Source organism: Mus caroli, unplaced genomic scaffold, assembly GCF_978045245.1.
Source record: "Mus caroli unplaced genomic scaffold, Mus_caroli_1 scaffold_13, whole genome shotgun sequence".
Classification (NCBI taxonomy): Eukaryota; Metazoa; Chordata; class Mammalia; order Rodentia; family Muridae; genus Mus; species Mus caroli.
In genome coordinates, this window is record NW_028227268.1 from 49,379,651 (window position 1) to 49,394,795 (window position 15,145).

Here is a 15,145-nt window from a genome sequence, read left to right on the forward strand (position 1 = left end):
CTGGACTGGGCGAAGTGGGGGTGCTGGGTTCTGATGATGGTGAGTGGTCTTGGTTTCTGTTAGTAAGATTATTACGTTTACCTTTCGCCATCTGGTAATCTCTGGGGTTAGTTGTTATCGTTGTCACTATTTAAAGATTGGAGCAGAAGCTGTGTTCCACTCACCAGCAGTCTCTAAATCCTGCGGCGGGGGTCGTGGGTAGCTGATGGTACCCCGGTGCTGGTCCAGCCGGAAGAGGCCTGTGGTCCTACTCAGGCCGTTTTTCTGCTTCCCTAACTAATGCAGTCTCTGGTCCCACGTGCAATTGGATTGGAGCAGAAGCTGTGTTCCACTCTCCAGAAGCCTTAAGATCCTGTGGTGGGTGTTGTGGGTAGCTGGTGAGTGTCAGCCGACCCTGCGCCCCAGCTGCCCCGGTGCTTTTCTGACCGGAAGAGGGTTGTGGCCCTATGTAGGCCTGATTTCTCTCTCCCCAACCAGAGCAGTCTCAGGTCCCGCGTGATTGGACTGGAGCAGAAGCTGTGTTCCACTCACCAGCAGTCCCAAAATCCTGCGGCGGGGTCATGGGTAGCTGGCGGGTGTCAGGCAACCCTGCGCTCCCGCTACCCTGGCGCTGATCCGGCCGGGTGAGGCCTGTGGCCCTACTCAGGCCGGTTTCTGCTTCCCTAACTAATGCAGTCTCAGGTCCCGCGCAATTGGATTGGAGCAGAAGCTGTGTTCCACTCACCAGCAGTCCCAAAATCCTGCGGCGGGGGTCGTGGGTAGCTGGCGGGTGTCAGGCAACCCTGCGCTCCCGCTACCCCGGCGCTGATCCAGCCAGATGAGGCCTGTGGTCCTACTCAGGCAGGTTTCTGCTTCCCTAACTAATGCAGTCTCAGGTCCCGCGCAATTGGATTGGAGCAGAAGCTGTGCTCCACTCACCAGAAGTCTTAAGATCCTGTGGCGGGTGTTGTGGGAAGCTGGCGAGTGTCAGCAGACCCTGCGCCCCAGCTGCCCCGGTGCTTTTCTGACCGGAAGAGGGTTGTGGCCCTATGTAGGCCGGATTTCTCTCTCCCCAACCAGAGCAGTCTCAGGTCCCGCGTGATTGGACTGGAGCAGAAGCTGTGTTCCACTCACCATCAGTCCCAAAATCCTGCGGAGGGGGTCGTGGGTAGCTGGCGGGTGTCAGGCAACCCTGCGCTCCCGCTACCCTGGCGCTGATCTGGCCGGATGAGGCCTGTGGCCCTACTCAGGCCGGTTTCTGCTTCCCTAACTAATGCAGTCTCAGGTCCCGCGCAATTGGATTGGAGCAGAAGCTGTGTTCCACTCACCAGCAGTCCCAAAATCCTGTGGCAGGGGTCGTGGGTAGCTGGCGGGTGTCAGGCAACCCTGCGCTCCTGCTACCCTGGCGCTGATCCGGCCGGGTGAGGCCTGTGGCCCTACTCAGGCCGGTTTCTGCTTCCCTAACTAATGCAGTCTCAGGTCCCGCGCAATTGGATTGGAGCAGAAGCTGTGTTCCACTCACCAGCAGTCCCAAAATCCTGCGGCGGGGGTCGTGGGTAGCTGGCGGGTGTCAGGCAACCCTGCGCTCCCGCTACCCCGGCGCTGATCCAGCCGGATCAAGTCCACACATTTTAATGACATTTAGAAAATATTTGCATATCTGGATATCAAATAAAATTATTTAAAAACTAGCATAGGGCTTAACTAATTTGATTCATAAATTAAATTATCCATAATATATAAAATTATATTTATACATAGAATAAATGTCTGAGGAATAACTCAAGTGAACACTCAGAGTAATTTTGTTGCTTCTTCATTTTATAATTTATAAATATTTCATCCTGTGTTGCACATCAAAATCAATTACATTTTGAGGACTAAAGATTATGGATATTATATGTAGTCATTGGCACTTCTGAGAAGTGAAACCAATGGTTAACTCTAACACTGAAAACATGTTAGATCTCTCACACTCATAATAGAGTGTAAAACTTAGTGGTAAGTATTCAAGTATTTATATTTAAATGGTAATTTTTCTACCATTGAGGTTGAACTAAATTTGAGCTGCAGGTAACAGATTTTCACTGGCCAAATACATGCAACATGATAGGTATTGACCCTAGTTGGAGATTATGAATGATTGTAAATAACCAAATAGAATGAAGGCATTTGTGACCTTTCCTGCATAAACTTTACAACCGATGGGAAGATAGTTTAAAGCCATAATCACAGTATTAAGTACATGGGATGTAAGTATAGGACGCTATGAAGCATGGTTGAAGGTATCAAATAGTACGAGAGGAGAGGGTAAGTTTAGTTATGTATGTGATAAGCAATAACCATTACATGTGAGTGAGGATGAACCAAATGAAAGGGAAACAGAAGGGAAGAAGTGAGAGGCAGAAAACAAGCAACTCTAAAATGTGGGTTGTGAAGAGATTGACCCCAGCATTGAATGATAAAAGGAAAGCATGTGGGACCATGTGGGATGTACAACTATCACCTGTGATATGACAAAAGAGAATTTGTGTCCCAAATAGGAGCCTTGTTCTTATCCACATAGCAAGAGTGCTAACATAAATAATTAATCAAAAAAATGTGAAGGAACTCCTCTGTTAAAATGCCACAGAGTAAATGACACATGTTGAAGGAGAAGAGAAGGATCAGGAGACAAGAGAAGATGGGCATGAACTGAGTCTGCTTCTATATTCCAATAAAGACAAGGTGAGGTCTTGATAAATGAATAAAATCGCACATAGAGGAATGGATGGAATAAGAGAATGGAGAAGAGACTTTGTAAAAAAAAAAAGAATTAGAGATGCATATATTTTAAAGAAAAGTTAAGAAAAAAATCATTAATAATTTTAATGAGTACAGACATTTGGTGTTTTGAAATTATAATTTCTACAAATATGGTCAGATCCATTGTTGTAGAATATGTTCCCTAGATATATGTTGATTTTTTGTTTTAAAGGATCTGATGGTTTCTCATTAGGATACTGGAGAGGAAGAATGATAAAGAACAACCAAACTCTCTTCACCCAGTTCCTCCTTCTGGGCCTGCCGATCCCTGCAGAGCACCACCAACTGTTCTTCACCCTGTTCCTGTCCATGTACCTCACCACCATCCTGGGGAACCTCATCATCATCCTCCTCATTCGACTGGACTCCCATCTCCACACACCTATGTACTTGTTTCTCAGCAACTTATCCTTCTCTGATCTCTGCTTTTCCTCTGTCACAATGCCCAAGTTGCTGCAGAACATGCAGAGCCAGGACACATCCATCACCTATGCAGGTTGCCTGACACAAATGTACTTTTTTGTTCTTTTTGGAGGCCTGGAAATCTTCCTGCTTGTGGTCATGGCCTATGACCGCTATGTGGCCACCTGCCTTCCCCTTCACTACACCAGCATCATGAGTCTCAAGCTCTGTGTGTTTCTGGTGCTGCTGTCCTGGGTGATTAGTATGCTGAATTCCATGTTGCACACTGTACTCTTGGCTAGGTTGTCATTCTGTGAGGACAACATGATCTGCCACTTTTTCTGTGACATGTCTGTCCTGTTCAAGTTGGCCTGCTCTGATATTTATATAAATGAACTTATGATATTTATCTTGGGAGGGCCCCTTACGCTCATTCCATTCTTATTCATTGTTGTGTCCTATGTACAAATTATCTTCTCTATTCTAAAGGCTTCATCTACTCGGGCCATCTACAAGGTCTTCTCTACCTGTGGCTCCCACCTGACTGTGGTGTCACTATTCTATGGGACAATTATTGGTCTCTACTTATGTCCATCAGATAATAACTTTACAGCAAAGGAGACTTCTATTGCCATAATGTACACTGTGGTGACTCCCATGCTAAACCCTTTCATCTATAGCTTGAGGAATAGAGATATAAAGGAGGCCCTTATAAAAGTTCTTATCAAGAAAATACCTTTATAATAGCAACTCTGGGATTTTTACTTAAATTTTTTAGTGAATATATTGCTATTAATATTACAAAATTTATCCATCCTAGGGAACCCACATACAAGAACATAATATATAATATTCTCATCTGCAACAGAGAGTTTTAAAAAGTACTTCAATTGAAAAAGGGGACCTTGGAAATCCAGTGATGCCATCCTCTGCCTTAAATGTGTGATTCTGCTGGGTCTAGTGGTACACACCTTTAACCCCGGCACTGGGAAGGCAGAAGCAGGTGAATCTCTGAGTTCGAGGCCAGCCTGGTCTACAGAATGAGTTCCAGGACATCCAGGGCTACACAGAGAAACCCTGTTTTGTAAAACAGACAAACAAAATAAATAAATAAATAAATAAATAAATAAATAAAAACAAGAACAAAAACAAAAAAAGTGTGATTATAAGTAATCATTAAGTAAAAGCCAATGTTTTATCAGATTCTGTTCCTTACATTCTTTTTATTTTTATGGAAAATAGATTCTTCTCTCATCCCATACATGCCAGCCACAGTTTCCCCTTCCTCCACACCTCTATGCTTCTTCCTCAAATATACTCCTCCCTTTCCTCTGCTGAAAAGATCTGGCCTCCAAAAGAGGACAACTAAACATTACAATACAAGATACAGTAAGAAAAGATAAAAGCCCTCATATCAAAGATGGATAAGACAACACAATAAAAGGAAAAGACTCTTAAGATCTGGAAAAAGACTCAGAGATAAACCTGATCACACTGTTTGGAGTCCCACAAAATCACCAAGATAACAGCCCTAACATATAGGCAGATGACCTAGTAGAGACCACTGCAGGACCCCTGCGTGTCTTTTCAGACTCTGGGAGCCCATGTGAACCATTGCTTAGTTTTAGTGTGGGACTGTGTTCTCCGGGTGTATTCCATCCCCTTTGCTTCCTACAAACTTTCCTCACCCTCCACAGGGTTCTCCTATCTCTAAAGTGAGGAACCCAATGGAGGCTGCCAATGTTTGGGTATAGATTTCTACATCTTCTCCCATCTGATACCAGAAGAGCTCTGTCTAATAATGACTGTACTGTTGCCCTACCTAGCCCTAAGCCCCTTAGCATGGTAGTTGGGGGTAGTTGATAAGGAATGAAATCAATGATAGAACCCCTGGGGACCAGGTGAGAAATAGAAGCAGACTCATTTATTGTAGTAGTGGGGAGTGCTGTTATGCCCTCTGTCCATGTCCCCTCAGTCTGTAAATGCTTGTTCTACATAGCTGGCACCAGCCAATTGGCTGCTCTGGTCATAAGCTCTGTCTTTGCTCATCCCCAGGTATCAGGAAGGCTATCAATGTGGATGTGCCTTTTGCAACTGTCTGGGCCATTGCAGACTGCTAGTCAGAACATGCTGACTCACTCCTTCTACATATCCACCCTTTTTCTTTTAAAAGTTGGCAGCTCAGTGGGAGCCAGAGTTCTATGCTCTGACCTTGTTGACTCCACCTCAGGGGGCAACCAGCATAAGGAACTATGCCTGTCTTAGGTTGCCCCAGCTATTGGGGTCTTTCCAATCATTGACTACAGGCTTTGGAAGATCAGCCTCCCTGGAGAACATGCCCAGGTGGAGTAGATAAGCCTATTCAGAGGCCTTTGTATCTATAGCCTCAGGAGGGGTGCCCTGTTCAGGGCCATCAACACTTGGAGCAAGGTCTTATTGATTGAACACTGGAGCAACATATGCTGCATAAGACACTTATGGAGAAAGATTACTAACCAAACTCCCCCTAATATTGTGTAAATGTCCATCCAAGAGGGGTTAAAGATCCTTTTAAAGTCTTTACTTTAAGGTCTCATACTTTAATGATAAAGCTCATTTCAAGTACATAGCTGGAGGTCTAGTGAAGTTTAACTATTTGTTCCCTGAAGATTATAGAATAATTGAGGGACTTGGTGAACCATGTCTTCTTGATGTATAGACCAACTTCATCCTATCTGAGGTGAAATTATGTACCTGATAGGGGGTCAGGTAGAAAGGCCTAAACCTAGGGTCACAGGCAAGAAGAGACATGTCCTGTACCATCTCAACAGGTCAACCTGTTGTAAAATATGGATGACCTAGTAAAGATAATTAAGCATCTCCTATGCCTGGAGGGCATCAGCAGAGTGGAATTTTACTCTGTCTAATGTTTCTACTGTTTTCATAGGCCACTGTTGTTGTAGTTGGCCCCACTACAGCTGCAAGATGGTCCTAATTGTGGACACAGTGATGCCAAAATCTTATTTGACCTGTTGTAGGGGTTGTAAGTCAGTTTTAGACATCAAAGTGATAGGATGGAAATGAGTTGCATTAGTCATAGGTATCCATATTTCAGCAGGTTCACATAGGAAGATGGCCAATTTGGTGTGTTTGGACCAGAATATCATTAGATGTCATGGTAAAAAACAGATTGGCACTTCTTTGAGGTCAGAAGCATTTGTTAGAAAAAAGGAGAATGGGGGTAACGGGGTGAAGACATATTAGAGTGAGGAGCAGTAGACCATGAGAGAAAGCCAGGTCCTTGCTTGACCTGAAGGCTTGAAGCCCTGGAGGAATGGTAAGAAATTTTCCTGCTCCTGGCACTAAGCCTCTGTCATGTAGCCTCAAATCCTCATAGATTTGTGGCCATCGGTCATGTAAGGGCAACACCCCAACCCTTCCACATGTACATGGGCATCCCTAACAACTCAGATCAAGACAATAGGAAAACAGATGTGACCTATGGTCACATAAGCTCAAGACAGAGATGTCCATGCAAAAAAAGGTATGTAGAGGTCCAGAAAGTGTTGCCAATATGCTTCCCTTTTCAGACATTCCCTGCAAAAGATATTTAATCTCAGACCTACCCTGAGAAGTGGGGTATGGTTTTATACATCAACTTTCCGCCATGACAATAAATGTCTCAGAACCATGGACTACTATCTCTTTTCATTGAGATCTTCCATGGGTAGCCATGGAGAAGTTCTTTGCCTACAGAACAACAGTCTAATCTCCTATAGAAGGCCTCTCTTTATTCTTAGCTACAACTGCCACCAACCCAAGGACTTTCCCCATGGGATAAGCCAGATCGTCCCTTTCTACCCACCCCAACCCTGGGCTAGACATAGCCCACAGGCATCCAAATCTAGTCTCTGCTCTTCTGCAGCTCTCAGCAGCACCTCCGTGTCCAAAGGTCTGAGAACCATATGGCCCCAGCCTCTTTGCAGGCCCTGGGACTCCCAAGCCAGCCACTGGCTTTCCTACAACTCAGACTGAGCTTTCCCACCCCAAGCAGTGCATCAATGCTTCCCTACAGCCTTACACTTGCCAGGCACGGTGTGGAATAAACACAGTTAAACTCCCTGCATCCCACCTTCCCAAGAAGCCTTGGGAAGAGAGGTTGTGGGCCCAACATAACCCTACACTGGGGTAGACCCCAAAATAATTTGGGAAAATTAACTATTTTTACATTCATACTATTGCCAGATGGGTCAATACAAGTCCCATTTAAGATACTACCACCCCTTAACAGAAAGAGCGGGTGTAGGTTGATACATCCAGAGACCCCACAAGTGCCCCTGTTTCCAAAAATTGTATCATATCAAGTCTGGGTGAATGTTCTAAAGGAATATGGCTGGTCCTCATCTGGTAGGAAGCAACATAGCCCTAAGGTATAGGAGGACACATAAGAATCATTGGACTTAACAATATGTACCCCATAAACCTGGACTTGGCCAGAGGGGGTATAGTTGACAGTGTTCCCACAGGATTGGAAGTTTGACTATGGTGGGCAGTCTATTTGTAGGGAGATAGTGAGGAACAGTAGTGTGATAGATACCCCGCTGAGATGGAGAGGAAACAGGGCCAGCTTAGGACCAAACACCAGGGGAAAGAATCTCCATACCCAGCGCCTTCCCACAGTTTTATTGCCATGAAAATCCCATTATGGGGTTCTTAAGCTGGTTACAAGGGAATCCCTCAGCTTCTATCACAAAACAGATGATTCTAGTTACAGGTCAAGTGCTAGTAATCATCTGAGTTTCATCTGTAGGGTCCATGAATGGAAGACCCAGTGTGGTGTTGGTCATAAAAAGTATAGGGTACCCAGGGCAACCTGAGTCCAAGGCAATAATAGAGGTGACAAAGGCACAAGGGCCCATAACTCCTCACCCATAACCAAGAGAGTAGAATGAAGATAAGAGTCAGACTCCATAGCACAGATATAAGATCAGGTATCTACTATTATGAGCACATACAGGAGGCTATAATAATAGAGGGTAATGAGTAATGCATATCTGCCCTATGGGCCTTGGTACTAGGCCTCTGGGATTCATGCCCCTCATCCCCAATTGAGGGGGCACGAGGAGGGGCACAAGTAGCACAGTAATGGCCAGATGTTTACACTGAGGCATTGAGAGCCTAGGATAAGTTTTTGAAGGCACTGGGAAGACTGGTGAAATTGTTGGTGCAGCATTTGGACCTCTTCCAGGAGCTCAAGATCCACAATCATAATCATTTAGTCCATTCAATCATTTCCCCAAGCCAGGCCACCAGGAAACCCCAAATGTGACCTAATGTGGCAAATATACAAAGGATGGGCTTCTGGTCATTGTCAAGGAGAGGAGGTTCAGGTGTTCCTTAATTTGGAATAAGGGTGGTACATGGGTCACCTAAACTACATAGTGGATATCAGAAAAAAAATTAACAACCTCATCCTGACATATCTCAAAGATCATTACTCTCAACATTAGCTCTCACAGCTGAACAAACCCAGGCTTGGGAAGTACCTGGGTAACTTCCTGTTTGACAGGGCATTGTATCAAGATGCTATATCTGAGCTTGTTACTGTCAGAGAATGCAAGGATGACCACACACACACATTACTGGGGAAAAGGACGGAGTGCTTTGGGGTTTAATCATGAAGGGGAGTAAAAGGAAGGTGGAGAGTCACCTGTCCTGGGGTAGGTCATTATCTAGTGCCCCAAGAATCCAGTCACCATTTCCTGAAAGCTAATTGAATCTGACCAGAGGGACTGTGAGTGCCTCAGTGAGAAAGGTAAAATGATTTTATCTGGTCTCAGTCTGCTTACAAACTACTGTTGGATGGGCTGCAAAGGTGGCCCAGCAGTTAAAGGCTAGGTTCAAAACCAAAAATATAAAAACTACTGATGTTTTTTGTGTAATTTTTTCTTGATTGAGACTCATTAAAGTATTAACAATCAGAATAATGGCTGGTAAGCTGAGGTAGTTTTCAGTCACCTTTCTTCACTCCACACCCGTAATAAAGTGGGCTCCAGTCAAGCAAAAGGCCTGTTCATTACCCAAGCAGACAATGAGTATGCATCTTTTCATGCTTTTTTTTCTCTTGGTGCTACTATTTATTAGTTTTGTTAGTTTTCTTTGTTTTTCTTTTAAGTCTACCTCCTCTAAGTGTAGGGAGGTAGGATTGGTGATTATAATTGGTCTCCACTGTAGTTCACTAAGGTAAATTGGTCCTAGAAAGGCCTTAGGTAATTATTTTGTCTCTAATTCCTTATACAGGATCTGAAATCCTCTGGGATGTAGGACCCATAAGGGCAAGGGATGGCAGCAAGGTTTGTGAGCAGGGATGATGCAAATAGGTGATGAGTACAGAGGCTGCTATTCCTGTGTCAGCAATTAAAATGAAGGTGAGCAGGATCATCAACCAGAACCTTTGACTTAGCCTCAGCAGAGCAAGTACATTCAGGAAAATAAGCAGCAAAAAATAAGAGCAAGTACATTCAGGAAAATAAGCAGAAAAAAAATTCCTGTGAACCCACATGAATCTCCAGTGTGATGAAGGACAGTTTTTGAGGTATGATACCATGCTTCTTTTCTCTCTCTCCAAGACTGTGCCACACTGTGCAAGTATTTTTTTCATGGTCATCCTGTAACCCCTTTCATATTGATGGGCTCCTTAAAATTATTTTTTTCTCTCAGAATCCTACCATCTCAACACAGGAGTAGCCCTGTGAAGTGGGATTCAGTGATGTACTGCTAAACGGTTGTTCACTATGCCTTCACCTGTAGCGTCTTCGTAAACTCTGAACACATATGATGATCTACTTTATCTGTACAGTTTGCAAATCTCTGTTTTACTGATATTGAATAAGAATATTCCTAAGTGCAGACCATCAAGGTGACATTAATATCATTTATGTGTTCATGTCAATGTATAATAAGGGCTACTCAACCAAACTCAGTGGTTCTACAGACTCCAAGGTGACAGAAAGATGTAGAAACAATTCACTTATGATTTTCATGTGCTGTTTCATTAGAGAACTATAGGATTAACACTCAAAGAAGGTATGAAGTCCATTGGCCCATCCATAGTAGTAGTTGATGGTGATTTTTCTGAATTCTGATCTTTGCACATATGCATGTGAAACACAAAAGCAGTGTTCATTACAGGAGAAGTTGAAACTAGGCATCATGGCACATTCATGTCATCACAGTGTTCAGAACACAAAGGCATATGTGAGGTTATATATTTGAGGCTGATCTGGGGCACATAAGGATAACATAGTTTTAAGTTATGTTTGGTTTTTTCCTACATTGTTTCCCTTCTGAAATTTTAATCCACAATGTTTAAGTGAATTCAGCTTAAACAAACACTGTCAATCTGAATTCAGCTGCATCAAACACTGTCAATCTGTGACGATGCAAGCAGTCACAATATGTTACATCATTTCAGAGAAAGTTTTTGAGGTCTGTTGACATTTCTTCTGTTTTGTCAGCTTTAGAAATGTGACAGATTCATTAGACAGTGTTGTCCAGAATTACAGAATGACATGTCTAGGGTGAGTGTTTGTGTGTGTGTGTGTGTGTGTGTGTGTGTGTGTGTGTGTGTGCCCATTCATGTGATTTAGGACACAGAATGGATAATGTTAGAGACTGATAAGGGAAACATTTGAAGAACTAGGATTTGTTCTGATAAAATGGGAGCCGGTCAAGCAGAAGTCTTGATTGCTTCCTAAACAAGGAATGAGTGTACATCCTTCCATGCTATTTTTTTTTACTCTATTTTTGCGATTTCCTTGCTTTGTTTGTTGTTGTTGTTCACATAAGTGTAAAAAGGAGAGATTGGTGACTATAGTTTGTTTTCATTAGAGATCCCTAAGGTAAATTGTTTCTAGTAAGGTCATGGGTAATTATTATCTTTCATGAGTTATTCAGGATCTAGACTCCACTCAAATGCAGGACTCCTAAGGCCCAGGGATAACAGCAGAGGGGTGTCTGAGTAGGGATGGTGGAGACAGGTAATGAGAACAGAGTAAGCTAGTTCCTGTGTCTGCAAATAAAATTAAGGTGAGCAGGATCATGAAGCAGAAGCTATGACTCATCTTCAGCAGAGCCGGGGACACTGAAGAAAATAGGCAAGTGTCTTGCTGTTAATCCACATGAATTTCCAGAGTTATCAGGACAGTTTTTTGAGGTTCACAGATTTCTGACAAAAAAAAAACTGATTTTTTTAAACTAGGCTATGGCAGACTAAAGAGGTAAGAGAATGAGGAATGCATTGCAAATGGTAAAATGGAGATACGATTTTCCCTTGGGCCTTTTGAAGCTCTGATGCCTGTAATACATGCAATGGAAGTAAGATGGCTAGTTAACAGAGGAACAGAAATCTGTATGTTACATGACATGCACATCTGAGTTTGAAGTGGAAACCTAGGCACTGGGATATATGATATTTTCCTGGAATTTTTATGTAACTATGATGGTAGAGTTTAAGCAAATTCTTCAAGAATACCAATATATAAAATAACAGAGCAAATTACACATGAACAAACAACAGTTCCCCAGAATGAGCAGGTAGCAGGAGAGAAAGGCATTAGTTCATTTTGTATCTCAGTAGAAATGGCATAAAACTGTCTAGAAAGGGATGGGATATTGGAAACTATTAAAAGTTGAAAAATTATTAACAAGTATAATGAGTACAAGCATTAGGAGTTATGAGACTATAATTACTGTCAGTTGGAAGCAGAATAAAATAGTCATAGGAGACAAATGGAGGGAGGAAACTGGATGGGAGAGAGTATGGGGAGGGAAATTGGGGGGGGGGGTGTGATCAAGCGTGGAGAGAGACAGGAAAGAGGGCCAAAAGAATAAATGGAAATCAGCAGCTGATGGGGGTGGAGGATAGGGGCCATCTCTATGACATCCAAGAGAACTGGGATGAGAATGGCTTCCAGGAGTCTATAGAGGTAATTTTAGGTTATACTCCTAGAGTGGGCATATGAAACCTGAAGTGGCCACCTCCTATATCCAGGTCAAACCCCTAATGGAGGGAAGAGAACAACCCACCCACAAAGCTTTTGACTCAAAATCTGCCCTTTCTACAAGAAATGCAAGGACAAAGATGGAACAGAGACTGCGGAAATGACCAACTAGTGACTGGCCCAACGTAAAACCCATCCCAAGGGTAAGCACCAATCCCTGACACTGTTAATAATACTCTGTTATGCTTTCAGACAGGAGCCTAACATAACTGTCCTCAGAAAGGTTCCACCCAGAAGCTGACTGAAACAGATGCAGAGACCCACAGCCAAACAACTTTCTTATGAAAGAGTTGGGTGAAGGACTCAGGGCACTGGAGGGTACAGAAGCTCCACAAAAGACCAACAGTCAACTAACCTGGACCCTTAGGGACTCTCAGAGGCTGAACCATGAACCAAAAACCATACCCTGACTGAACCTAGCCCCCCACTGCACTGCACATAGATAGCAGATGTGCAGCTTAGTCTTTATGTGGCTCCACCAACAAATGGAGGAGGGGTTCTTCCTAAAGCTGTTGGCTGTCTGTGGATCAAATTTCCCTAACTGAGCTGCATTGTCTAGCCTCCATGGAAAAGGATGTGGACAGTTCTGCAGAGATTTCAAGTGCCAGGTTGGGCAATACCTAGGAGGGGAGGAGGGGCTCCACCCTCTCAGATGAGATGGGGAGGGGAAATGGGGGAGTGTAGAAGGGACTGTGAAAGGTGTGTATCCAGAGGGGGGCAGCGATCTGGAACTAAAATGAATGAATAAATTAATTAATGGAGGAAAATATAATTGCTATGATGACTGGAAGATCCATTGTTGTAGAACATATGTCATAGATAAATGTTCGTTTTTATTTTGAGCGTTAAAGGACAATGATATTCACTCATTAGAATACTGGAGACGAAGAATGCTAATGAACAATAAAACTGCCATCTCCCAGTTCCTTCTCCTGGGACTGCCCATCCCCCGAGAGCACCAGCACCTGTTCTATGCCCTGTTCCTGGCCATGTACCTCACCACCGTCCTGGGGAACCTCATCATCATCATCCTCATAATACTGGACTCCCATCTCCACACACCCATGTACTTGTTTCTCAGCAACTTGTCTTTCTCTGATCTCTGCTTTTCCTCTGTCACAATGCCCAAATTGCTTCAGAACATGCAGACCCAGGATACATCCATCTCCTATTCCAGTTGTCTAACACAAATGTACTTTTTATTAGTTTTTGGAGACCTGGAGAGCTTTCTTCTTTTGGTCATGGCCTATGATCGCTATGTAGCCATCTGCTTCCCTCTGCATTACACCAGCATCATGAGTCTCAAGCTCTGTGTGTATCTGGTGCTGATGTCCTGGGTATTTAACTTCCTGTATTCCATGTTGCACACTCTACTCTTAGCTAGATTGTCATTCTGTGAAGACAATGTGATCCGCCACTTTTTCTGTGACATATCTGCCCTACTCAAGTTGTCCTGTTCTGACATTCATATTAATGAATTAATGATATTAGTCTTAGGAGGACTCATTATGGTCATCCCATTCTTACTTATTGTTGTGTCTTATGTACAAATTGTCTCCTCCATTCTAAAGATTTCTTCTGCTAGGGTTATCCAAAAGATTTTCTCCACCTGTGGATCCCACCTATCTGTGGTCTCACTGTTCTATGGAACAATTTTTGGTCTCTACTTATGTCCATCAGCTAATAACTCTACTGTGAAAGAGACTGTCATGGCCATGATGTGCACAGTGGTAACTCCTATGTTGAACCCCTTCATCTACAGTCTGAGGAACAAAGACATGAAAGAGGCCCTGATAAGAGTCCTTTTCAAGAAGAAAATCTCTTTGTAATAATTCACCTGGGATTTTTAAATATAACCAGTAAATATATTAATACTATTATTATAAAATTTACCTCTGCAATAAGACCCAAACTTAAGAACTTACTACATAATACTGCTATTTGCAAATAGGAGTTTTGCACATGTGATTCTAGAAAACCATTAGGTAACAGCCACTGTTTTATCAGATCTTCATTCCTTACATTCTTATAGCAATAGTTTGTGATGTTAGACAAATTTTTGTGTTGACTGCAGTATACTTTTTAAATATGAATAAATGATATAGCATAATACTATGCTGATGGTCAGTAAATTTTTCTTTACTTTCTCTTATCTTTTTATTTATTCTTCTCTCATATAAGATATCCCAAATGCATTCTTCCAACCTCCTCCCAACCTCCCCTCTCTCACAGATCCACTGATCCTCTGTTTCCCTTCATGGAAACAAACCAAACACATCATAACAAGATGCAATAAAACTAGACACAATCCCACATAACCAGGCTGGATGAGGCAACTCAGGAGGAAGAAACGGGTCCCAAGGGAAGGCACATGAGTCAAAGATACCCCCATTTCCACTGTTATAAGTCCCGTAGAATTCCCAAGCTAAACAAGCACCACATGGGTGCAGGGGGCCTAGTGCAGGCCCATGCAGGCTCTGTGATTGCTGCTTCAGTCTCTAGGAACCCCTGTAGACTTGCCTTGTTGTTTCTGGGTGCTGTGTCCTTCTCATATCTTCTATCCTTCGGGCTCCTACAATCTTTCCTCCCCCTGTTCCAAAGTGTGTTTTGAGCTCCACCATATCTACATCTGCTCCCATCAGCTGCCAGGGAAAGCCTTTCTGATGGTGATTGGGCTAGGCACTGATCTATCAGTATAGCAGACTACCATTAGGAATAATTTCATTGAGTTTTTTTTTTTTTCTGGCCGTTGTATTTGCTTCTAACATAGGCCTCTGAGTTATCCAGCTTCTGGCTCCTGGCCATGCAGGGAGTGTCCAGGAGTATCCAGTGTCCAGCATAGGTTTCCTCTCAGTTGCTAGGGCTAATGCTAAATCAGCCATTGGTTTGCCACACCCACAAACTCTGAATCACCATTG

The 15,145-nt window shown here is 43.3% G+C and overlaps 2 protein-coding genes across 2 annotated transcripts; both read left to right on the forward strand.

Annotated features, from left to right (window-relative positions):
• The first annotated feature begins 2,994 nt into the window (after nt 1-2,994).
• Nucleotides 2,995-3,930, forward strand: LOC110288287 (olfactory receptor 1468-like). The gene has a single exon (XM_021154677.2). The coding sequence runs from the start codon at nt 2,995-2,997 to the stop codon at nt 3,928-3,930; it is 936 nt and encodes a 311-aa protein (XP_021010336.2).
• A 9,187-nt stretch (nt 3,931-13,117) lies between these two features.
• On the forward strand, nt 13,118-14,056 carry LOC110288285 (olfactory receptor 1468-like). Its single transcript, XM_021154673.1, has one exon. The coding sequence runs from the start codon at nt 13,118-13,120 to the stop codon at nt 14,054-14,056; it is 939 nt and encodes a 312-aa protein (XP_021010332.1).
• The last annotated feature ends 1,089 nt before the right edge of the window (nt 14,057-15,145 follow it).

Coding starts and splice junctions, on each gene's coding strand:
- LOC110288285 (XM_021154673.1), top strand. CDS start 13,118: ATGCTAATGAACAATAAAACTGCCATCTCCCAGTTCCTTCTCCTGGGA.
- LOC110288287 (XM_021154677.2), top strand. CDS start 2,995: ATGATAAAGAACAACCAAACTCTCTTCACCCAGTTCCTCCTTCTGGGC.